Here is a 26,201-nt window from a genome sequence, read left to right on the forward strand (position 1 = left end):
TCTAAAGGATATTATGAGCTTATGGCATAATGCTTTCACCCCCTGTAATGGTTTGGGTGCTGCTGATGAATTTGGGGCTGGTTTTCTTAAACTGATTTTTATCATTTTAATTAGGCTTTTTGGGAGGATGATTGTGACCTTCTTTCTGCCATCTCAATTTAGACATCTACCTTTGAGGTCATTTGGAAGGATAAAAAGATGGTGCCTGATGATGACATGGTGACAGCCCTTCTTGGAAGAGGGATGTGGATTCAAACAGACAGGGAGGAATGCATCAGACTGGGGTCCACAGAGTGTAGGATGTGGCAGTCGAAGAGTAGATTGAGCGAGATTCGGAGCAACATAGAATAGAGGTCAGCACACCACAGCCCATGGGCTGCCTGTTCTGATAAATAGCATTTTGTTGGAACATGGCCATATAATTCATTTGCAGATTGTCTGTGGCTGCTTTGGTGCTACAATGGCAGAATTAAATAGTTGCAAGAGAGACCATATAGCTTGCAAAACTGAACATGTTTACTATCTGGCCCTTTGCTAATCCTGGTTGACCATCTCTGACTCAGAATGTCACATTGAGAAGCTTCAATTTATTCTTGTGGGTTGGGGATCTAGGGAACTATTTTGACTCTGGACAGCTCTGAGTTTTAGAAAATTCCCCAAATGCTAATATGTGATTTTCCCTGTAGCAGGACATAAAGAAAGCAGAAATCCGAGTAGGGGACAGGTGGGATGAAAAGGGAAGATTCAGGAATGGAGAGAGATGATGTTGGAGGGCAAGTCAGAGAAGACATATATGGTGGGGTTTTGAGCAGCAAGTGAGATGGACATGTTGCTGATATAGTTCCGGGGATCAAATATCACTAATGACTTCTGTTCAAGGGAAAAGGAACCAGTATGCACCAAACTCTCACTGCACCAGGACTGGCGTTTTCTATGTGTACCTTTATTTAATGCTCACAGCATCCCTATGAGATAGGACTTCTTATAGCTACTTCACAGAGAAGAAAATGGAGACATGGAAGGTTAAGGAGCTTGTGTGACATCATACACTTAGCAAATGAAAGAGCACAGATTTGATTCCACGACTCTCTGCTTGCAAAGTCTAAGATGATGTTAATATAGCAGGAAACTCACATAATGTCTATAAACCCATTGCCTGTGGGGTGTTAAATCTCCAAGAATCAGCCTTTGGTCTCCGACCTGTAGAGGATGTGGATCTTCTAGCTGAACCAGATGCTCTTGTAGGTTCCTCACTGGGTCCTGACCTCTGAGTATTCGATGGAGGTGTCCTTGGAAGGATTCATCCCATGAAAGTTGAGGGAAGCATAATGCAGCTCCTCATCCATCTCCACAGTAGGGGCGGCACCTGAACAGCTTGAGGTTTCAGTGGGGCCATGTAACTTGGACTTCTTCTGGTGTTTCTTATGGAGACGAAAGAAGGAGGTTAGAACAGGGCAGTGAGGAGGGGGACCGGGAGAAGGCAAAGAGGGTCAATGAAGTAAATTTGACTCTGACAGAACATTTATTCACTCTTTCATTCTTTCATCAAATGTTAATTAATTAAGGCTCTACTTATTCGTTATCTAGCACATGTAGCATGTATTGATTGATTCCCAATTCTCTTGAATACTCACAGAGACTAATGTGGAAAAATTCTGGGCAGCTACACTGACATCATCTTTGGCATCTATTATTTTATATTGTATATAAAAATATATTTTTTTATTTTTTATAATTTTTTATAATTAATTTTTATATAAAAAATTATATATTTTACAGACCAGGAAACTAGGTCTAAGAGAGTTTAGGTAATTTCCAAAGTCACACATCTGTTGACCCTGAACTCAGCCCCAGGTCTCTGGGACCTCCTGTGTGCTGGGCACTGGATCCTCAGGAGGGAGCAGAGCAGAGCAGGGGCCCTGTGATTTCCAGTACTGCAGGGGATGAAGACAGAAACAGACTGGTAATTGCAAATTGTGACAGTGTGCGGATCAACAGGAGAGAGTAGAATGATGGAGGTCTAATAAAACCCAGCCTTTTCCTTGTGGAGCTCATGGTGTGGTAGGGGAAGCTATGGGAATGCAGTTAGTTCAAGTGGTGCAAAGCCCTACACAAACAGGGAATATGGTATCATGAGAGACACAGGAGCAGATGCTGGAGAAATGGCAAGTCTACAGGGTACAACCATTTGCTGGTGCAGGACCATTTCTTGGTTCCAGATTTGGTGCAGTGTTTCTCAAAAGAGTCCTCCAACTCACAGTTTCTGCCTCTTCTCTTCCCATTCTCTCTTGAACTCTCTCTAGTCAAGAGATCTTCCTCCAGCAGAAAATCAGATCTGCTTTGCTGTCATACCACTTAGCTACATTCAAATAGCCATTTCTCAGATTCCATCTTACCAGACTTACCCGCATTTGAAACAAATGACCAACCTCTCCTCCATGAAGCCCCATCTTCCCTTGGCCACCAACACTACAGCCTGCAATTTCCTGGTCATTGGCTCCTATTCATTCTCAGCTTTCTCACCATTTACACCTCATCTCCCTAACAGTAAGTGCTGGAGGGTTCCAAGGCTGTGTCTGTGGACCCCTTCTCTTCTTTGTAGATTCATCAATTATTGGATGTTCATATGGAAGCCCCCAACCTCTGTGTCTCCCACATGGATCCCTCTTCTGAGCTCCAGACACTTGCCGCTACTTGTCATCTCCACATGGGTGTCTCAGAGGCACCTCGAACTTACAGTAAACAAAATAATGTTTGATATACACTTGAAAATATACTTCTCCTTCAAGGACGGCAATTTTAATCATTGGCAATTTGATTTTTTAAGTTTGAATTCTGAGTAAACCACATGAACATCATCCTTGGCATCTATAGACATCTATGACATCTATGGGGTCTTCTTGGACATCCATGACATCTATGATATCTGTGGAACCACCTATGACATCTGAGACACTTATCAAGCAGAGCCCGTGAGCTATCTTTGCTCATGCCTTGCATGCCCTCCGTCACTCCATTTGCAAATACTGTTGACTCCACCTTCAAGATGTGTCCGGAACCCAATTTCTCCACATCAGATTCATTATTTTTACTTGGGACTAAGTCTGAGTCAGTCATCTCTTGGCTTGATTATCTGTGCATCCTCTGTTCTGGTATCTTCTCTTCTATACTACGTGCTAGAGTTTCTCACAGAGCAGCCAGAGTGACTCCCACTAAAATGAGTGTCAGTTCATGTCACTCTTCTTCTCTAAACGCATCAATAACTATGATGGACTTAGGATCCTGCAATATTTGCAGCTCCTATGTCTCTTCAACCTCATTTCCTACCTACCATTGTTCAGTCCACACTCCACCCCCAACATGCAACTCTGCCTTATCCACACTGTCCTACTTTGTTTCTCTAAAACATCAGACGTGCTCCAGCCTCAGAGCCATGGTACTTGCTGCTTCCTCGATGATTCTCTGCTGCTCATGCTGTACTCACTTTCTTTCTGTAGGTGTTTGCCCAAAGGCCACTCTTTGGCCCCCAGGACTGTCCAATCCATTCTCCCATTTCATTTCCTGCCATAGCACTTATTTCATGCCTATTTCATGTATATTTGCACTACTTATTTGTTCATTATTTTCATCCCTTTCCCCAATAAATGTTAAGCCCCGATAGGAGGAATATTTTATATTTGTAAACTATGTGTTTATAAAAATACAGAATGGCACAAGGACCTAGAACAATTGGCAAATGGGATTATATAGATATTTGCAGAATGAATGGGTGCTGGTTGACCCTGTGTTCAAAAATGTTACTGTGGTGTTCACTTTAGTCAGAGTTAAATAAATAAAAAAAAAATCAGAGCTTGAAGGATGCACTGGAGTTGGGCAGGTAGCTATTAGGCATATGAGGAGAAGGGGACAGCCCAGAAAAGATTCTGAGATGAAAAAGCTTGCCCTGCTTGAGGTGATTGAGTGGCTAATGTTGGGGGAGCATAGCGCTGAAGGGGACTCTGGTTTTCCTGCTCCAAATGCCAGACCAAGTTGTTGGAATGCCAATCTTACAGGAGTGTAGAGAAGCAGTGCATTTCAAACTTGAGAATGATGAGAAAATTACCTTTTAGGGAGGTAATGCTAATGTTCTGGAGAGGAGAAATGGGAGGTGAGGCTGCAGCAGAATAACGAGTAAGAGGGGCTCTCGGCTCAGAAGGAGTGGTTGTGTTAAGCTGTGTTTAGAGGAAGCTCAGACATGCATCGTAGCATACTGACACAAGAAGAAGATATGGAGGACTGGGGCAGGAGGGGGCCATGTCTCTGGTTGGGTAATGGGGACAAGAGTGCCATTAGTGAGATGGAGAACCCATCAGAAGAAATATGTTTAGGGGTGTGTCAACCAAGTGTTTCTGATGTTTTGACATCTGGGGCATTGCTGACCCTTGAGAGACTGCCTCTCCCAAGGATAGTAGATTTCTAGAGCTAATAAAGGACTTGCATACAAGTGCACCTTTCATGTGCAAACCAGTCAATCTAAAGCCCATACTACCAGCTGGATCTTTTATTGAGCTCTTATACTCCAGGCCACAATCCTCCTTAGTAAACCCAGGGCCATGTACCAGACAACTAGAGACACCTCGTATACCCCAGAGTCTGCTGAAATTGTTTTAAGTAGCCAATCCTAAACCTGCCTAGCTTGCTTACCCTGTCTTGCCCATTATTTTCCATGAAAGTCACAGTGAAGGCTCTTGTCCCATTTTCTCCTTGCTCCCTCTGCTTCCTGACTGACCCTGGTGCTTCTCCATATGGCCTTGCATGGTGTGGTGTGCCCTCTCGGGAACAGTGAATAAGAAACTTTTTTTTTTTCTTTTTGGGCCAGAGTCTCGCTCTGTCGCCCAGGCTGGAGTGCAGTGGTGCTATCTCGGCTCACTACAAGCTCCACCTCCTGGGTTCACACCATTTTCTTGCCTCAGCCTCCCAAGTAGCTGGGACTACAGGTGCCTGCCACCATGCCTGGCTAATTTTTTTGTAGTTTTAGTAGAGACGGGGTTTCACTGTGCTAGCCAGGATGGTCTCGATCTCCTGACCTCGTGATCCACCCACCTTGGCCTCCAAAAGTGCTGGGATTACAGGTGTGAAACACTGCGCCCGGCCAAGAAACTATCTTTTCAATGGCCATCATCTCCTGATCTGTTGGCCTCAACATACCTGAAAAATATTAAAACCTACACTGTTAAACAGGAGGAAAGACAATAAGCTCAGTTCTGGAAATGCTGAGTGGGGCATGACTGTGGGCCACGTTGGGAGGAGATGTCTACAGGGCAGACTGGATGCCAGGATGCCCCATCACTCACCGGGGAGGCTGGCCCTGTGGCAGGGTGGGTGTCATTCCTGCCCACTGCTGTCCTGGCTGCTTTCTTCCTGTGGGTCTTCACTCTGATGGGAGACACCAGGGTCTTTGAGCCTGGTTTTCTCAGGCTGTGTGGCCATTGTTATGAGCCTGGAATGAGGGACTTTAGCAGGTAAAGGGTGGGATTAATCCAGGAGCCCTCAAACAAGACTTAGTAACAAGGTCTCCCTCTACCTCCCACTCCTTGGACATCTGAGATCAGGGCCCTAGAATAGACCCATGCCTAGCCCAGTGGCTACAGGCTGGATTCTGTACATCATCACGCCCCCTGCCCTTTCTCCAGCCCTCACAGCCCCTCCAGGACCCTTCTACACCAGGTCTATCCTCTTCACCTCTGGCCCATGCCTGACCCAGAGAAAATGCTCACATGAAGAAGATGAGGCAGAGACAAAGAGCGAGCAGGGCAGTAATACCAGCTCCTCCGATGGCCCCATGAACCACTCCTGCTCTGGTCTCTTGTTTCCCTGCAGACAAAAAAGACGAGGTGAACTCTAATCTGGATAAACAGGTATGTGTATCCTCCTCTCCAGCATGTAGAGAGGGGTGACTTAGTGTAGTAAGGATTAACCTTACTACAGGTTAATCTTACAGTCCTCACAAGCTCTGAGCACAGTTGGAAGAGCTACCAGGAATTCACACGGCTGCATGGTTCTGGATTAGGAGCACTTGGTGTGCACTCCCAACTCCCTAACCAGCCCCTGTGGGCAAGCTGCTACAACACAGCACCATCTTGAGACCACAGCCATCTCTGGAGTGCACCCTCCTGTGGGGGCCAGTGGCCATGCACCTCTTTATCATTGTAACTCCATCTTCATTCCACTAAGCCTGCAGTAGTGGCTGAATACCACAATTAGAGCTGCATGGAGCCTGGGCCCAGGATTGGCTGGGACTCTGGCCCTGAGCAGCAGAGAAACCAACCCCTGCTGCCTGTACTTCCAGCTGGAGGAAAAGTCCTATAGTCCCACTTAGGGTGAATACACAATTGAGTTGGCCAAACTACTGTGCACGCTCACCTGAATGGGAGAGACCTCTGAGCCAACAAAAAGCTGATACATCCCCAGGCTGGGGAAGTGGTTATGTGCTCACACACAGGCCCTGAAAAACAGCCTTATGGTGCCCAGCCCCCTTCTGTGGCATGCCACTGGCCTGCCCAAAGGCCACTCTCCCACAATTAGGGCCTGAGAAACAGCCTTGTGAGCCAACCCTTTTAGACATGACCCCAGGCAGATTGAGCAGCTGTGGGCTTGCATTCCAGGCCTGAGAAACAGCCCCATGGGCTACCACTGGCTGGTATACCCACTAGGCCAGCTGAGCAGCCTTACACTCACATCCCAAACCCTAGATAAAGCTCTGAGTGCTACTCCTGGCCAAAACACACCTAGGCCAGCCAAGAGTCATTCAGCTTCATCTCAGCCCTGCAAAACAGCCATGTTGGCACCTCCAGCAGATATGCCCCCAGGTCAGCCAAGTAGTTGGGCACCTATGTCCCATTGTTTTAATTCATGACTTGAAAGAGAAATTTAACAGAGAGATAGATATTACATAAAAGAACGAAGCAGAACTCCTACAGCTGAGAACTCAGTAAATGAAATAAAAAAAACCGCAATTGAGAGCTTCAACAACAGACTAGGCCAAGAAGAAAAAATAATTTCTGAACTTGAAGACAGATCTTCTGAAATAACACAGGTAGGTAAAAATAAGAGAATAAAATAGAACGAAGGAAACCTACAGGACTCATGGGACGCAGTCAAGCAAATATTCACATTATGGGATTTCCAGGAGGAGAAGAGAATGGAAAAGGTGTAGAAAACGTATTTAATCTAATAATAGGTGAAAACTTCCCAAGCCTTGGGAACTAGAAGGACATCCAGGTCCAGGAAGCTCAAAGTTGCTCTCAAAGTATTCAACCCAAGCAAGTCCTCTCCAAAGCTCATTATGCCAAATTGTCAAAAGTCAAGTAAAGAATTCTAAAAACAGCAAGGTAAAAGTATCTAGTCACATATAGGATTATCCTTATTAGACTAACAGTGAGTTTCTCAGCAGTAACATTATAGGCCAGGAGAGAATGGGATGACATACTCAAAGTACTGAAAGATAAAAAACTTACCAGTCAAAAATACTATACCCAGAAAAGCTATCTTTCAAAAAAGAAGGAGAAATAAAATATTTCATAGGTAAGCAAAAACTAAGGGAATTCTAATCACTCTTAGACTGGCCTTACAAGAAGTGCTCAAGGGGCCAGGCACAGTGTGGCTCATGCCTATATTCCCAGCACATCGGGAGGTGAAGGCAGGCAGGTGGATCACTTGAGCTCCGTAATTTGAGACCAGCTTAGGCAAATGGCAACACCCTACCTCTACAAGAAACACACAAATTAGCTGGGCGTGGTGGCACATGCCTGTAGTCCCAGCTACTTGGGAGGTTAAGGCAGGAAGACTGCTTAAACCCAGGAGGTCGAGACTATAGTGAGCCGTGATCATGCCACTGCACTCCCGCCTGGGCGACAGAGTGAGACACTTTCTCAAAAATAAAAATAAATAAGAGAAGAAAAAGAAAAGAAATGCTCAAGGGAGTCTTACATCTGGAAGTGAAAAGGCAAAACCACGTGAAATTAAAACTCACTGACAGCCCATACATAAAGAAGAAAGAGAAAGGAATCAAATCTTATCACTACAAAAAAAAAAAAAAAATCAGCCAACCACAAAAAGAAACAATAGGAGGGGAAGTAAGGAACCAGGAATATATAAAACAATCAGAAAACAATCAATGAAATGAAAATAACCTATTAATAATAATGTGTATGTAAATGGATTAAATCATCCCATTTAAAATATATGGACTGCCTGAATGAAAAGAAAATCTAGACTCAGCTTGTTGGGGTGATCGGACCCAACACCAGGCCGTGGGGGCCACGAAGTCCAGCGGAGTCAAAGGAATGAGACAAGACAAGTTAATAGTACATAAAGTGAGTCCAGGGGGCCGACGCTAGTATGGAGGCTGTGAAGGCCCTGAGCTCTGGGAGCCCACACTATTTATTGGCAATCAAACAAAGAAGCAGGTGGTGAGGACGTGCGGAAGTGGGGATAGACAAGTGAGGACATGAGGACGTTGGGGTAGAAAGGTAGCGGTGCATCAAGCATAGCTGTGAAGGTTTAGGATATGCTCTGCTACTTGAAATAATGGAGAACAAGTTTTTTTCTCTCAAGATACAATCAATTTATGATCCTGGGAGAGCAAGGAGCAAGGGGCCAGCAAGTCTGGACACATTCCAGAGGCCATGAGGGGTTTTATGCCCAGAGCCCTGGATTCTTTCCAAGCCACGAGGGGTTTTATGCCCTGGGCTTAGATTGTAGTGCAGCACGGCAGCCTTCCACCCTTAGGCACAGAGCTTGGTGTTCCATAGGCCACGAGGGGTTTGAGACCCTGGACCCAGGACATGTTCCAAGACTCTTTTACATTATGTCAGACAAGCAAGCCCTGCCTCAGCCCTTCTACCAACACAGCTATATACTGCTTACAAGAAACTTATCTCACCTATAAGACATACATAGACTGAAAAGGAAGAGATGGAAAAAGACATTCTACCCAAGTGGAAATGAAAGGAAGCAGGAATAGCTATACTTATCTCAGACAAAACAGACTACAAGTCAAAAGCTGTAAAGAGACAAAGAAGGACATTATATTATTATAAAGGGATCAGTTCAGCACTGTAATATAACAACTGTAAATATATATGCACACAACACCAGAGCACCAGATATGTAAAGCAAATATTATTAGATATAAAGGGAGAGATAGACTCCAATACAATAATAGTTGAGGACTTCAATGCCCCACTCTCAGCATTGAACAAATCATCTAGACAAGATTAACAAATAAACATTGGATTTAAACTGCACCATATACCAAATGAACCTAAGATATTTACAGAACATTTCAACCGACAGCTGCAGAATACACATTGGTTTCATCAGCACATGCAACATTCCCAAGGATTGACCGTATGTTAGAACACAAAACAAGTGCCAAAAATTTTAAAAAATCAAAATTGTATCAAGTATCTTATTTGACTACAGTTGAGTAAAACTAAAAATCAATACCAAGAGAAACATTCCAAACTATACAAATACACAGAAATGAAACAAAATGATTCTAAATGACCAATAGTGAAGGAAGAAATTAAGAATGATATTTAAAAATTCCTCAAAATAAATAAAAATAGAAATAAAATATACCAAAACCTATGGGACACAGCAAAAACAGTTTTAAGAAACAACTTGAGAGAAATAAATGCCTACATCAAACAATTAGACAAATTTCAAGTAAACCATTTAACTGTGCATTTCAAGAAACTAGAAAGCAAGAACAAACCAAATCCAAAATCAGCAGAACGAAAGAAATCATAAAGATCAGAGCAGAAATAAATGAAATTGAAAAAAAAATCAATGAACAAGTTGGCTTTTTGAAAAAATAAATAAAATTGACAATCATTAGCTAGACTAAGAGACAGAAGACATCAATTAATAAAATCATAAATAAAAAGAAGATGTCACAATGGTTACCACAGAAATACACAGGATCTTAGACACTACTATGAACAACATGCCAACAGATTTGAAAGTCTAGAAGAAACAGATAAGTTCCTGGACACATATAATCTACCAAGATTGAATCAAGAAGAAATAGAAAACCTCAACAGACAAACAACAAGTAATGAGATTGAATGAATAATAGAAGGCCTCCCAACAAAGAAAATTCCAGGGCTGGATGGCTTCAGTGCTGAACTTTACTGAACCTTTAAAGAAAAAAATTATACCAACTCTTCTCAAACTATCCCAAGAAATTGAAGTGGAGGCAACTCTTCCTAACTCATTCTACAAGGCCAGCATAACCATGACACCAAAATCAGAAAGGAGACAATGAATAAAGAAAACTAGAGGCCAATATCCCTGATGAACATAGATGCAAAAATATTCAACAAAATAGTAGCAAATCAAATCCAACAATACATCAAAAAGATAATATACCATGATAAAGTAGGATTAATCCCAGAAAGGCAAGAATGATTCAACATATGGAAACCAATAAATGTTATACATATGTCAACAGAATGAAGGACATAAACCATATGATCACCTAAATAGTTGCAGAATAAAAAACGTGTTAAAATTCAATATTGCTTCATGACAGAAACTCTCAATAAATTAGGTATAGAAGGAAAGTACCTCAACACAAAAAAGGCCATATATGACAAACCCATGGCTAACATCATACTGAATGGAGAAAAGCTGAAATCTTTTCCTCTAGGAACTGGATGTCCACTGTTACGACTCTTATTTAACATAGTACTGAAAGTCCTAGCCAGAGCAATTAAGCAAGAGAAAGAAATAAAAACCATCCAAATCGGAAATGAGGAAGTCAAATTGTCTCTGCAAATAACATACAAAAACCTAAAGACTTGGCCAGGCATGGTGGCTCATGCCTGTAATTCCAGCACTTTGGGAGGCCAAGGTGGCCAGATTGTTTAAGGCCAGGAGTTCAAGACCAGCCTGGCCAACATGGTGAAATTCCATCTCAAAAACAAAACAAAAAAACCTAAAGACTCTAACAAAAAAACTCTCAGAACTGATAAATGAATTTAGTAAATTTGCAGGATACAAAATCAATGCACAAAAGTCAGTAGCATTTCTATACACAATGAATTAGCTGAAAATAAATCAAGAAGGCAATCACATTTACAATAGCTATAAGAGAATGAAGTATACCTAGGAATAAATTTAACCAAAGAGGTGACAGACCTCAATAAGAAAAACTACAAAACACTGAGGAAATAAACTGAAGAGGATACAGACAAATGGGAAGACATTCCTTACTCATCAGATGAATTGATATTGCTAAAATGATTATACTACCCAAAGAAATCTACAGATTCAAACCTGGCTCTATCAAAATATCAATGTCATTCTTCACAGAATTAGAAGAAACAATCTTAAAATTCATATGGAACCAAAAATAGCCTGAATAGTCAAAGCAATCCTAAGCAAAAAGAACAAAGCTGGAGGTATCACACTACAAGATTTCAAAATTTCAAAACTAGAAAATTTCAAACTTTCAAAAATTTAAAGATTTCAAAACTACAAAGCTGCAATAACCAAAACAGCATGATATTGGCATAAAAGCAGAAACATACACCAACACTACATAATAGAGAACACCGAAATTAACCCACTATCTACAGCCAACTGAATTTTGACAAATGCATGAAGAACACTCATTGAGGAAAGAGCAGTTTCTTTAATAAATGATGCTGGGAAAACTGGTGCCATATGCAGAAGAATGACACTAGACTCACACCTCTCATCCTATACAAAAATCAATTCAAAATGGATCAAAGACCTGAATATAAGACACAAAAATTTTAAAAATACTAGAAGAAAACATAGGGGAAATGCTTTAGGACATTGGTCTGGAAAAATATTTTATAACTAAGACCTCACTAGCACAAGCAACAAAAGCAAAAGTAAATAAATGAGATGATATCAAGCTAAAAAGCTTCTATGCAGAAAGGAAACAACCAACAGAGTGAAAAGGCAACCTACAGAATAGGAGAAAATATTTGTCAGCTGTTCATCTGACAAGTGATTCATATCCAGAATATACGAGGAACTCATACATCTCAATGGCAAAGAAACCCAGTCTCATTTAAAAATGGGCAAATTATCTGAGTAGACATTTCTCAAGAAAAGATATACAGATGGCCAACAAGTGTATATGAAAAATGCTCAACATCACCTATCACCAGGGAAATGCAAATCATAACCACAATGAGGTAACATCACCCCAGTTGGGAGGACTATGATAAAAAAAAAAAAGATGAAAATTAACAAATGATGGTGAGGATGTAGAGAAGAGGGAACTCTTATATACTTTTGACCAGAATGTAAACTAGTATAACCACTATGGAGAAGAGTATGGAAGTTTCTCAAAAAACTACAAATAAAACTACCGTATGATCCAGCAACCCCACTACTGGGCATTTATAGAAAGGAAAGGAAATCGGTATATTGAAGAAACGTCTGCACCTCAGTGTTTGTTGCAGCATTATCCACAATAGGAAGATGTGAAATAAACCTAAGTGTCCAACAACAGATGAATAAATAAAGGAAATGTGGCATATATACACAATGGATTATCATTCAGCCATAAAAAATAATGAAATCTTGTTATTCAGTATAACATAGATTGAACTAGAGGACATTATGTTAAATGAAATAAGCTAGGAACAGAAAGTTTAATACCACATGTTCTCACTCATAAGTGGAAGCTACAAGAAGTTGATTTCATAGAAGTAAAAAGTAGAACAGAGAATAATAAGGGCTGGGAAGGTTAGGGGAACAATGATAAGGAGAGAGATTTGTTAAAAGATACAAGATTACACCTGGAAAGGAAGAATAAGTTCTGGCATTCTATACCACTGTAGGATGACTGTGGTTAACAATAATAGATGGTTTCAAATAGCTAGAAAGGGGGTATCAAAGTTCCCAACAACAATGAAATAATAAATGAAATAATAATGAAATAATGAAATAATAACAACAATGAAATAATAAATGAAATAATAAATTACCCTGATCTGATTACTATACATTATTAGTATGGAAACATCACTATGCCATCCATAAATACGTACTATTATTACATATCAATTAAAACTAAAATACCCCAAGACATTCAATGACAGCAGGGAGACAAAGAGCATTATTTGGATGGGCAAGGAGGAAGTTGCTAGTCATCCCCAAATATCCTTTTCCAAGGTGCCTGATGTCTACCCGTGTCTAACTGCAGGCCTTGCCTCTGAACATTTGACTCAGAAAGTCCAGATCTGACCAAACCTGACACAGACTCAGTGTCAGTAACAGCCCCAGGCGGGGAGGCTCCTTCCTACCTGAGCCATCTCCTAGAAAGATACCAGTTGTTGGGTTCTGTGGAGCATCTAGGAGAGGAAGAGAGGATTTCCTTCAGTTGGGGGTAGAGATGAGATAAGGGTAGGCATTTCCCCTTCTCCTGCCAGAAACCACAGAAATGCAGAAGGGACAGGGCTCATGTCCTTCTGGCTCCCGAACTCAGCCAGGCCTCCAGGACACTAAATGTCCCCAGAACCAGCCCATCCTGTCTCCCCTACACCCTCAGGGACCCCAGCATCCTGGCCCAGCACTTACAGGTGACATTGAGCTGGATGGTTCTCTCCGTAGTCACACCAACTCCAGGGAACTTCACCTGACAGGTCAGGTTGGTGCCGTGGTCCTGGGGCCGGGCGGTGATTATGAGCACCGAGGAGTGAGTAGTCCTGGGGCCCAGGGAGGTGGGGGCAGCTGACAACCAGGAGAAGATCGGGGGTGTTCCATGCTCACAGGCCCAGGGCACAGAGCAGGTCAGGTTTTTGGAGTGGCCGGGGTCTAGGGCGCCAGGGATGAGGATTTTGGGCCTGTTGGTCAAGTCTAGTGAGGAGAAAGGGGGGATGCAGAATCAGGAGGGAGGGTCCAGGTGAGGGCCTGAGAGAAGATCAACCTCCGGTCAAGCTCCCCCACTAAGCATGACAGGCTTTACCCCTAAACCCCTCCCAGTACCAGGGTCCCATCCCAGCCCTGCCCTGCAGTAGCCATGAACTTCCCTTGTGGCCACTTCTGAAGCCCGTGCCTCACCTGTCACATGCACAGAGAGCTGGGGAGATTTGTAACTGTATTTTGTACTTCCTCTCTCCATCCGAAAGAAGTATGAACCATTATCCCTCCTCCTGGCATCCATGATGCTCAGGGAGCAGTTGTTCCTACTGAGATCCCCAAGGAGGTGGAATCGGCCCTGAGTCTCCTGCTGTACTTCTTGATCTAGCTTGTTTGTGGCCACTGGAGAGTCCCAGGATACAATGGCTCCTTTCTGGAACCAGTAACCATGAACCGGGGAATTCCTGTCGTAGTAGGGTATGGGATGGGAGAAAGTGCAGGGCACGAGGACGCACAAACCCTCCTGTACCGTCACTGACTCTTGCACTCGCAGCCAGATGTTTGGATCCATAGCCAGGGCCCCTGTGGGGAAACAAGGGTCAGCTCGGCCCAGCCCGACAACCCCTCTCCCTGCAGCCACTCACCTGCCCACAGCAGGGGAAGCAGTAGCAGCAGCAGCATGTCTGAGGCAGAGGCTTCCTGGGCTCCCTCTGTGAGCCAACAAGAGGAAGGGAGTGGAGGGGAAGAGATACAGGGCCGGACAGGAAGCTGGGGAGGAGCAGGAGACCTCAGCCCTGCATGGAAGAGGAACCTCAGGCCCACACGTGCTCAGAGCTTGTCGCCTCCACACAGATTGACCCTCATGGGCCAGAGATGCCAGAGACCCACCCAGAGAGGGGAGGAGATGGAGCAGAATCTGAGTCCTGCCTTCCAGGAGCACCAGGGCCTGGATCAGTACCTTCGGGGCCATCTGAGACATGCGAACCCCATGTCTAAAGTCCTTCCACTCTGAGGTGCTTTTCTGTGCACAACTGTTTACACCAGGGCTGATCACTGCTGGCCTGGCCCGAGTCACAGCCTCACCTAGATCTATGGGGTGATTAGTCCAGCAGGATATAGGATTCTATAGGGTCCGTGTCACAGGGCAGAGAAACAAAGAAGAGTCCTAGGTAAAGTGAAGGTGGCAGCCATTCATTTATTCATTCATTCACTAAAGATATAGTGAGTGACAGAGCGGGAGCACCGTCATCTCGGACTAACACTGCCACTTTAAGTTCCAATTCCCTTTCTAGCCTCATGCATTTCAAGGAAATCACTTCTCTGCTAACTACAAGCAACCCGAAAGAGCAGACAGTGAAACAGATAAGATAGCTCGGGCACAGAGGGAGGTGGGGGGAGAGTCTCTTGAGTTACTGCCAAACTTCACCCTCATACAATGGGCCCTAGTAAAACAGTGGGCCTTAATAAGCACATTCCTTTCCCTTCAGGTGCACTAAGATAGGGAAGCTAAAAGCAGACTCGGTGGGTATGCCTGTAGCTGTAGAAAGATGTATGGGTACAGACACACACCTCTCCCTTCCAGATAAGCACAACAAAGAGACTCAGAAGCAGTCCAAGTCTCTGATAAACTCTCCTACCCTAAATCCTTAAAAGCTCGTAGTCTGTAAGAGAGTGTGCCTCTGACCTAACTCGGCCAGAAACTCCTCTCAGGTTTGTTTTCTCTAAAACCTGTCTTGACTGGCGAGCCACCATTCATGTTTCTTTCCTCTTTCTTTAATTCTTACAGTAAGCCTTGTGTGTAGGTAGGGGTTGAGAAGAGATGCCACTGACCTGATTCCTGCCCTTGAGATACTCCCCATCCATAGCCTCATGTCCTCACCACACACACACACACACTGTCTCGCTTTAGAGCTGTGAAAAGTTGGGAACTTGCCATGTATCACGGTAGCATATTGGAAATTTTAAAAGAAATATGACTATAGAATTTTCCCCTGGCAGCTAGTACACTGATTTGCACAGTGTCAATGACATCTCCAAAATAAGAACCATGCAGCATCTCCCTGTAAAACAAAAGGGAGAACACGTGTTCTATGAACCAGTGCAGAAAAACTTCTTTTCCATTCATGCTGCCATTTGCTGCAGTGTGGGCAGAAGCAAGGTTTTTTAGAGGCTCATGATATGGATGAACATTTTCTTTCATGTAAAAATCTGCTTCTCACAGTTAAATACGGCCCAAAGACAGAATAGTTCCAGACAACATGAGTGGAATGTACAGAGAAAATAAAACTTCAGGTCCAGATACATGGTTTTCCATATCACTGTGTGTAGTATGCATCCAGCAAACCCTTGATCCCTGGGACATATTAGTACTTGCCACCATACTTTTGTCAAATCTCTACACATGATAGTATCTAGATAACTCTTCATTCATCCTTATTAATAGAGAGGTAGCTGCATCCTCGTTCGATATACAACAAATTAAGTCTCCAGTAAATAATATCTGTTGTAAGTTATTTAAATATTTAGCATGTGACACGTAATAGAAAATTCAATACATTTAGTGCTTTTTTTTTTTTTTTAAGACAGGGTCTTGTTCTGTTGCCCAGGCTGGAGTGCACTGGGATGATCCCAGTTCACTGCCTCCTTGACCTCCCAGACTCAAGTGACTCTCCCACCTCATCCTCCCTGGTAGCTGGGATCACAGGCTCATACCACCAGGCTGGAGTAATTTTTTGTTTTTATTTTTAGGAGAGATGGGGTCTTGCTACGTTCCCCCAGGCTGGTCTTGAACTCCTGGGTTCAAGCAATCCTCCCACCTCGGCCTTCAAAGTGCTTTGACTATGGGCATGAGGCACTGTGCCCAGCCACATTTAGTTTTAACAATAAAGTCATACTATGTTCATGGACCAGAAGATCAAATATGAATATGTGAGTCTCACTGTGTTTCTTTAATGAATTTAGTTAGGTATAATTTACATGAAATAAAGCACACCTACTTGAAGTTCACATTTCCATGAGATTTGACGAGTATGTACAGCCTGTATACTCACCACACTGCAGATATACAGCATTTCTAGTATGCCAAGGGCTTTTCTTCCCACCTTCTATGCTGGGCCACCACTGATATGTCCTCTTTCATTGTGAGTTAGTCTATTTGAAAATTTCCTAGAGATGCGTTAATTTGTGTCTGTTATCCTACGACCTAGCATAATATTTTTTGAAACTGAACCAAGTTGTTTGTGTCTATATTTCAAAATGTGATATTGCTAAGTAGTATTCCATTTATGTGTATACTATAATGTTTTACTTCTCACCTATTGATAGACAAGGATTTTCTAGTTTTCTGCCTATAGGTATTCAGGTACAAGTCTTTTTACATACATGGTTTTATACTAATTGGTATACACAAGAAGATAAATAGTCAGACTAATGACTACTTGTAAGTTTAACCTTAGTAGGAATTGCCAAACTGTTGTCCAAAATGGTTTTGACTTTTACCACTCCTCCTAGCCATGTGCCAGAATTCCAGTAGCTCCACACCCTTGTCGACATGTGATATTGTCCTGCTTTATATTTGAACAATTCTAGTGAGAGCATAGTGGCATCCTGTGTTTTAAATTTTTTAATTCATTTAAAGTTAGATACAGTTGAATTAACTCTTTATCATATGCAATTTTGATATGGTTTGAGAGTTGTATATAATTATATACCCACAACGATCCTCATTCCCAGTCTATCTGTGGGTGCTTCGACCCGCTCAGGCCTGCTCTCACCAGGGAGCCAAGGGATCCTGTTAGAGTGACAGTCCAGTCGAGTCTCTCCTCTCCACAAAGGCTCTAGGTTCCTGTGTGGCCTGCAGGGCACCTGGTGGTCGGCAGTGTCCTTTCCACTGCTTGACTCCTCTGCCTCCCTCTGCTCTTAGACATGGGTTACTGGGTGTGTTTGCAACACCCAGGCCTACTGCTGCCTCTGAGCAGTGCATTTGCTCTTCCCCCTTTCCTTCTTCCTGGGATGCTTTTGCTTATATATACACAGAGCCTGCTTCCTCACCACCTTCATGTGTTAGCCCAAATATAATCTCTTTCCATCATCAGGTACAGAGATGTTTCCCCACTATATCTTAGCTTCTTTCCCCGCATGATTTTTCTCTAAACATATATTGCCATCCTATATAGTTAAATGTTTTCTATTGCTTATTCCTTTTTTTATGTCCATCTTGTCTTCAGAATTTCTTTTTTTTCTTTTTTTTTTTTTCTGAGACGGAGTCTCGCACTGCAACCTCGGCCTCCCAGGTTCAAGCAATTCTCCTGTCTCAGCCTCCCGAGTAGCTGAGACTACAGGCACATGCCAACACGCCCGCCTAATTTTTGATTTTTAGTAGAGATGGGGTTTCACCTTGTTGGTCAGGCTGGTCTCGAACTCCTGATCTCAGGTGATCCACTGCCTCAGCCTCCCAAAGTGCTGGGATTACAGGTGTGAGCCACCATGCCCAGCCCAGAACGTCTTCTTAATACTGAGATTTCTGATGCTATGTCTACCAATGAACCCCTGGCACCTACAACAATATTGGCACATAGTAGGTGTTCAGTATAGTTACCAAAGAGTCTATAGATTAATGAATAAATGTCACTCTTTCCCTCAATATCATACAAGAAACACACACACACACACACACACACACACACACACACACACAGGTGACATTTAAGACTGAGCCTGAAGGACAATCAGGACCTGGATTTGGCAGAAATGGGAGGGAAGGGCATTTCAGGAAACGGAACTACACATGCAAAGTCTCAGAGTCATAGAGGGCTTGGCCCAGTGGGTGTGGGGAGACTTTGGGTGACACAGAGAAAGGAGGGATCAGGAGAGTCCAGTGGAGGATGGACCGTGCAAGGCCTTCAGTCTGGACAGTGGTGTTCTCCAGCAATGGAGAGGAAACAGGGAGACAAGTCCATTCAGACTGTGGAGGCACTGGACGAGGAGGCATCTGGAAGCAGAGTCTGGAGGCCTGTGCTGGGGAGACAGGGAGGCAAAAGGTGAGGATGGTTCAGTGACCAGGGAGGAGGGGAGGGTCCAGGCATGACCAGGGTCAGGATGGAGAAAAGGGCACCAAATGAGCCCTGCTTGGGAGAAGGAGGGACAAGAGTGAGTGATTTATGGGATCTGGAGAAGGTGGGGAGGTCAAGGTGGAGACCCACACGTTGGTTCTGACTTTAGAGATGGGGCTGCAGAGAAGTGGGTTTGGGGACGGACATGGGAGGTTCAACTTCGGCCATGCTGAGTGCAGCTATCCTGGGGGCCATCGAAAGAAGTCATCCAGCACGATATTGGAGGGTGAGACGTCCACAACACTCACCTGAGAGATTAGCCCATGGCAGTGTTTTCAGCCTCCACGGCTGCTGCTGCCTTTGCCACCTTCCTCCTGCAGGACCTCACACTGAGTGAAGAGATCAGGGCATATAAGTGTGGCCAGACTGGGGTGCAGAGGGCAGCAGACTCACCTCCCTGTGTGCTGCAAAGGGGCTGATAGAAAATGTGGTGGAGAGAGCAGGCCTAGCCCTCAAGATCTTCTTTATGAGAACAGAAACCTCTCCACCCTGGCATTTGGCCTAGGGTTGGGACAGACACAGGCCTGACTACAAATGAACCATGTGGAATTGTCACCACCAATTGAGCTCCTTGCCTGGTCCTAGGTGCTCGTAAGGTATTTGAGTATCTCCACGATTGAGATTCTGGGATTTAGCATCATGTCTCCTGCCCTCCACACACTTCCCCTGGGGCAGTGCTCACCTGAGGAAGGTGAGGCAGAGGCAGAGAAGCAGGATCTTCACAGCTGCCTCCCCAATGGCCACCAGAACCACCTTTGTCACAGGCCTTGATTTCCCTACAAAAAAGTGGGATGAGGTTGATTCACTTGACAAACCACAATCTGTGTCCATATTGAACATAAGAAGAGGAAGGTTCTCCAGACCCTTCAGGCATCCCTGGATGTGAGATCACATGAGCCCAGGGCTTACCATAAACCATGCCCTGACTGTCCAATGGCTGGGTAGAGAAATGATATGTAAGTTGGACTTTATCAAAATTAAAAGCTCTGTTTAGTGATTGACACTATCGGAAAAGTGAAATGATAGCTCACAAAATGGGAGCATATATTAGCAAATCATGGATTTGGTAAGGGTCTAGTATCCAACATATAAAGAGCACTTACAACTCAAATTACGAACAACCCAAATTACCCAGTGAAAAAATGGACAAAGGACTTAAATAAAACTTTTACCAAAAAGATATAAATAATCAATAAGACCATGAAAATATACTCAACATCATTCATCATTATGTTAATGCATATTAAATCTACAATGATGTACCTTACACTCACTATTAGGCTATACATCTTTTAAAAAAGAAAAACGAGGCATGGCACGGTGGCTCATGCCTGTAATCCCAGCACTTTGGGAGGCCAAGGTGGGCAGATCACGAGGTCAGAAATTTGAGACCAGCCTGACCAACATGGTGAAACCCTGTCTCTACTAAAAATACAAAAAACAGCTGGGCGTGGTGGCATGCGCATGTAATCCCAGCTACTCAGGAGGCTGAGGCAGGAGAATCGCTTGAACCTGGAGGCAGAGGTTCCAGTAAGCTGAGATCACGCCATTGCACTCCAGCCTGGGTGACACAGTGAGACTCCATCTTAAAAAAAAAAAAAAAAAAAAAGAAAGAAAAGAAAAAAAAAAGAAAAAGAAAAATGAGGCCAGGCATGGTGGCTCATGCCTGTAATCCCAGCACTTTGGGAGGCCGAGGTGGGTGGATCACCTGAGGTCAGGAGTTTGAGACCAGTCTGGACGACATGGTGAAACCCCGTTTCTACTAAAAATACGAAAATTATCCAGGCGTGGTGGTACATGCCTGTAATCCCAGCTACTCAGGAGGCTGAGGCAGGAGAATTGCTTGAATCTGGGAGGTGGAGGTTGCAGTGAGGTGAGACTGCGCCACTGCAGTCCAGCCTGGGTGACAGAGCAAGACCCTGTACCAAGAGACTCCGTCTCAGAAAAAAAAAAAAGGAAAAAAAAAGAAAAAGAAAAATGAGGCTGGGCGCAGTGGCTCACGCCTGTAATCCCAGCAATTTGGGAGGCCGAGGCAGAATACTTGAGGTCAGGAATTCCATACCAGCCTAGCCAACATGGGGAAACCCCGTCTCTACTAAAGAAAAAAAAAAATACCCGGGCATTGTGGTGGGTGCCTGTAATCTCAGCTACTTGGGAGGCTGAGGCACGAGAATTGCTTGGACCCGGGAGGTGGAGGTTGCAGTGGACCGAGACTGTGTCACTGTGCTCCAGCCTAGACGACAGAGCGAGACTTCAATCTCAAAAAACAAAAAACAAAGCAAAAACAAAAACAAACAAAAAAAGAAAAGAAAAATGAGAATTTTTGTAAGAATATGGAGAAATTGCAACCCAAAGCCATTGGTGGTGCAACATACGGTGGTGCTGACACTGTGGACGACAGTCTGGTATCTCCTCAAAAAGTTACAGAGGTTTTTTTTGAGTGATTAAAATGTTCTGAAATTAGATAGTGGGATGGTTAAAGAACATTATGAGCATTCTAAAAGCCACTTTATCATACAATTTAAAATGATTAAAATGGTGAATTTAATGTTACGTGAATTTTTATCTAATAAAAACTATACGGACACAACAATTTTCACCTGACATTGGCAAAAATCAGAAGGTCTCCTTCCACACTGGGTTGATGAAAATAAGCACTTTGACCCCTTACTTTTGGGAATGTCAGCTTGCCCACTCTTGATTGAGAAAAGTTTTGCCATATTTCATAATATTAAAAAGAACGTATAAGCTAGCTATTTTGCGTTTAGGAACAGATCCCACATACATAGGCATACACTTGCTGAAGTAGATACAAGATTATTCATTGCAGTGTGTCTGTTGGTAGAACAGAATCAATACCATGCTTTTCCAGGAGCAGCAGATTTATACAGAATTTCTATTCATGCAATGGAATACCACAGGCGTCCTACAGGAGGATAAGAACAGTCTATGCTGTTGATGCCAAATGACTTCTGAGATCCTTCAGGTGAACACCCCAAGGCTCAGAGCAGCCAGGGTGGACACTGGTCAATTCTTGGGAGGAGGACGGGCATCTGAGGACAGACTCTGCTGTGCATTGTTAAGTTTTTGCCCATGAGACTGTATCACCTGTCCAGAAGCACTTAGGTCAGAACCACAGGGGGAAATAGAAAGAGGAGGCAGGAGGCGTGTTCAGGTGATAAATGTAGGGAACCTGAAAGGCTGGGTCTGTGTGTGAATGTCACCCTGCCCTTGTTGTGGGGTTGAGGGGGTTGTGTGTGGGGTCTGAGGGGAGTGAGGGGGCGATGGGGACAAGTGTTCAGGTGGCCATGGGGGCTGAGGGTGGGAATGGGGCCTTGGTTCACCCACAAAAGGGTGTCAGATCACCAGGATGAGGTGAGGTCAGGATGAGGAGAGGCCCACTCCTGCCCTGAGCTGAAGGTCTCCTCTTCCCAAGGAGGGAGTTTCTATCCTACCTGTGCCTTCCCCTAGGGAGACACCAATCTTTAGGTTCCCTAGAGCATCTAGGACAACAAGAGAGGATTTCCCATTCAGTTGGGGTGAGGGTGAGATAAGGGCGGCACTCCTTCCCTACCCCAGAAGCCGCAGAAATGTAGAGAGACAGGGCTTGTGTCCTAGGTCTTCTACTCAGCCAGGCCTCTAGGACACAGCCACCAGTGGCCCCAGTCCTGACCTCCTCTCTCCTAGTCCTCCCCCCATCACACCCACAGGGACCCAGGCGTCCTGGCCCAGCACTCACAGGAGACACTGAGTTGGATGGTTCTCTCCGTGGTCACACCAGCTCCGGGGAACGTCACTTGACAGGTGAGGTTGGTGCCGTGGTCCTGGGGCCTTGGGATGATCGTGAGCACTGAGGAGTGGAGGGTCCTGGGGTCCAGGGAGATGGAGGCAGCTGAAATCCAGGAGAAGATGGGGGGCGTCCCCTGCTCACAGGCCCAGGGCACAGAGCAGGTCAGATTCCTGGGGTGGCCAGATTCCAGGGTCCTCGGGATGAGGATGTTGGGCCTGTGGGTCAGGGCTGGTGAGGAAACGGGGATGCAGGATCAGGAAGGGGTGTCTGTGGTACAGCCCTGAGGGAAGCTCAGGTTTTGGTCCGGGTACTCCACTGAGTCTGACAGGCTTCATTCCCAACCCCCTTCCAGTACATGGGTCCCATCCCAAGCCCTGTCCTGAGGTCCCTTTGACCTTCCCTTGTGGCTGCTTCTGAAGCCCGTGCCTCACCTGTCACATGCACAGAGAGCTGGGGAGATTTGTAACTGTGTTTGGTACTTCCTCTCTCCATCCGAAAGAAGTATGAACCATTATCCCTCCTCCTGGCATCCATGATGCTCAGGGAGCAGTTGTTCCTACTGGGATCCCCAAGGAGGCGGAATCGGCCCTGAGTCTCCTGCTGTACTTCTTGATCTAGCTTGTTTGTGGCCACTGGAGAGTCCCAGGATACAATGGCTCCTTCCCGGAACCAGTAACCATGAACTGGGGAATTCCTGTCGTAGTAGGGTATGGGATGGAAGAAAGTGCAGGGCACGAGGACACACAAACCCTCCTGTACCGTCACTGACTCCTGCACTTGCAGCCAAATTTTTGGATCCATAGCCAGGGCCCCTGTGGAGAAACGAGGGTCAGCTCGGCCCAGCCCGACAACCCCTCTCCCTGCAGCCACTCACCTGCCCACAGCAGGGGCAGCAGTAGCAGCAGCAGCATGTCTGAGGCAGAGGCTTCCTGGGCTCCCTGTGTGAGCCAACAAGAGGAAGGGAGTGGAGGGGAAGAGATACAGGGCCGGACAAGAAGCTGGGGAGGAGCAGGAGACCTCAGCCCTGCATGGAAGAGGAACCTCAGACCCGCATGTGCTCAGAGCTTGTCCCCTCCACACATATTGACCCTCATGGGCCGGAGATGCCAGAGACCCGCCCAGAGAGGGGAGGAGATGGAGCAGAATCTGAATCTTGCCTCCCAGGAGCACCAGAGCCTGGATCAGTACCTTCGGGGCCATCTGAGACATGCGAATCCCATGTCTAAAGTCCTTCCACTCTGAGGTGCTTTTCTGTGCACAACTGTTTACACCAGGCAGCTGGTCACTCCAGGCCTGGCCCGAGTCATGGCCTCTTCTTGACCTGTGGGGTGGTTCGTCCTGCAGGATATAGGTTTCTGTAGGGTTCGTGTAAGTGTCTGGGGCAGAAGAAATGAAGAAGGGTCTTAGATGTGGTGAAGGTGGCAGTCATTCATTCATTCATTCATTCACCTAAGCTGTACCGAGCATCTATGTGCCAGTGAGGCTGGAGACAAGAAGGGATGCCACTGACCTGTCCCTACCCTTTAGATACTGCCCATCCATAGCCTTATGTTCACCACACACAAATACTGTCTGGCTTTTCAACTGTGGACGCTGGTGACTTTGCCATATGTCATGGTATCATATGAGGTATTTTTAAGAAATATGACTATGGATTTTTTCCCCTGGCAGTTAGTACACTGATTTGCAATGTTTCAGCGACATCTCTAAACTAAGAAACATGTAGTATTTTCATGTAAAACGAAAGCTTCTATGAACAAGTCCAGAAGAAATTTCTTTTCCATTAGTGTTGCCATTCCCTGCAGAGGGGACAGCAGCAACTTTTTATGGGGCTCACCATAGAGATTAGCATTTTCTTTCATGTAAAAATACATTTCTGATAATTAAATGAGGCCCAAAGACATAATATTTCCAGACAATATGAGTTGAATGTACAGACAAAATTAAAATTTAGCTTCAGCTCATATGGTGTTTTATTTTACTCTCTGTGGGACACACCTGGCCAATCCTCAATGCCTAAGACATAATAGTATTTGCAACCATATACAGGTAAAATCTCTCTACACAGTAGTATCTATAAAAATGTTCATTCATCCTACCTTCCATAGAGAGGTATTTCCATCCTCTTTTTAAATATAAGGAAGTGAGTACTCAATAGATAAAACAATATCTTGCTATAAGTTATTTTAGAAGATAGTATATGCACATAATATAATATTCAGTATATTTACTTTTAACAGTAAAAAAATCATACCACGTTCATGGAGTAGAAGGATACATACGAAAATGTGTCTTATTGTGTTTCTTTAATGAACTTAACTAGGTGTAATTTACATGAGATGATGTGCACCCACTTGAAGTGTTCATTTCCGTGAGTTTTGACAAGTGCACACAGCCCTGTTGTGACTGGCACAATCAAGATATACAACATTTCCACTACACCAAGGGCTTTGCCTAACCTCTTTGCAGTTCATCATTCCCACTTCTTGTGCCAGGCAACCACTGAGATGCTTTCTTTCATAGTGTGTTGTTTTGCCTATTTCAAAATTTCCTAGGAAGGAATCTACTCATCTGTGTCTGTATTCTGTCACTCAGCATATTTTTTGAAACTGAACCAAGTTGTTTGTGCCTATAGTTTTCACAGTGTGATATTGCTAAGTAGTATCCCATTGTATGAATATACTATAGTCCTATATTTATTCATCTATTGATAGGCATTTGAGATTTCCCCATTTTTCACTAATGGTACTCAGGTGTGTCTTTTTATAGACTTTTGTTGTTGTTGTGGCTGTTGAGATGGAGTCTTGCTCTGTTGCCAGGCTGGAGTGCAGTGGCGTGATTTATATATATGAAGTCTCGCTCTGTCACCCAGGCTGGAGTGCCATGGCACCATCTCAGCTCACTGCAGCTTCTGTCTCCTGTGTTCAAGCAATTCTCCTGTCTCAGCCTCCCCAGTAGCTGGGATTACAGGTGTGTGCCAGCACACCCGGCTAATTTTTCATATTTTTAGTAGAGACGGGGTTTCACCATGTTGGCCAGGCTGGTCTCTAACTCCTGACCTCAAGTGATCTGCCCGCCTCGGCCTCCCAAAGTGCTAGGATTACAGATGTGAGCCACCACGACCATCCAGTTCTTGACATATTTCAGATATGAGGCAGGATAAGTAGGGTTCAGAGGCCATACTGACTTGTTCCTCTGTGTGAAGCTGCACAGGCCCCTTTCACAGCAGGCTCCTTTGGCTCTCACCCTTGTGCATCAGCCCCTCTTTTGCAAGATAAGCAGCCCTATAGGATACTGGCCCACCACCAGATGGTTACAAGTTCCTAATACCCAATATGGCATGGGAATGAGAACAAAAACCACTTCTTCATGTTGTAACTTCCCCAGTCTCTAGCCAATCAGTACCAAAA

At 44.5% G+C, this 26,201-nt stretch overlaps 1 protein-coding gene across 3 annotated transcripts; it reads right to left on the reverse strand.

Moving 5' to 3' along the window:
* Window positions 1-922: 922 nt before the first annotated feature.
* On the reverse strand, window positions 923-23,739 carry CD33 (CD33 molecule). 3 transcript variants are annotated; one of them, XM_032169094.1, is made up of 7 exons: window positions 14,535-14,595; window positions 14,092-14,472; window positions 13,609-13,887; window positions 13,335-13,382; window positions 5,757-5,853; window positions 5,334-5,415; window positions 1,174-1,421 (listed from the first exon to the last, which is right to left on the reverse strand). In XM_032169094.1, the coding sequence occupies exons 1-7, from the start codon at window positions 14,569-14,571 to the stop codon at window positions 1,251-1,253; spliced, it is 1,095 nt and encodes a 364-aa protein (XP_032024985.1). In that variant the 5' UTR covers window positions 14,572-14,595; the 3' UTR covers window positions 1,174-1,250. The 3 variants fall into 3 exon arrangements, with proteins under 3 accessions (XP_032024983.1, XP_032024985.1, XP_032024984.1); XM_032169092.2 differs by lacking the exons at window positions 14,092-14,472; window positions 14,535-14,595 and adding an exon at window positions 23,666-23,739 and having other exon boundaries at window positions 923-1,421; XM_032169093.1 differs by lacking the exon at window positions 14,092-14,472 and having other exon boundaries at window positions 14,535-14,571.
* Window positions 23,740-26,201: the final 2,462 nt, after the last annotated feature.

Source organism: Hylobates moloch, unplaced genomic scaffold (assembly GCF_009828535.3).
Source record: "Hylobates moloch isolate HMO894 unplaced genomic scaffold, HMol_V3 SCAFFOLD_12, whole genome shotgun sequence".
NCBI lineage: Eukaryota > Metazoa > Chordata > Mammalia > Primates > Hylobatidae > Hylobates > Hylobates moloch.

What these genes read in the sequence shown, in the direction of transcription:
- CD33 (XM_032169094.1), bottom strand. Translation starts at nt 14,571, where the DNA reads ATGCTGCTGCTGCTACTGCTTCCCCTGCTGTGGGCAG. An exon ending in CATCCAGCTCAATGTCACCT is followed by an intron (nt 13,383 to 13,608) that starts GTAAGTGCTGGG and finishes TTCCTCTCCTAG; the next exon opens with ATGCTCCACAGAACCCAACA. An exon ending in CTTTCTAGGAGATGGCTCAG is followed by an intron (nt 5,854 to 13,334) that starts GTAGGAAGGAGC and finishes TTTTGTCTGCAG; the next exon opens with GGAAACAAGAGACCAGAGCA.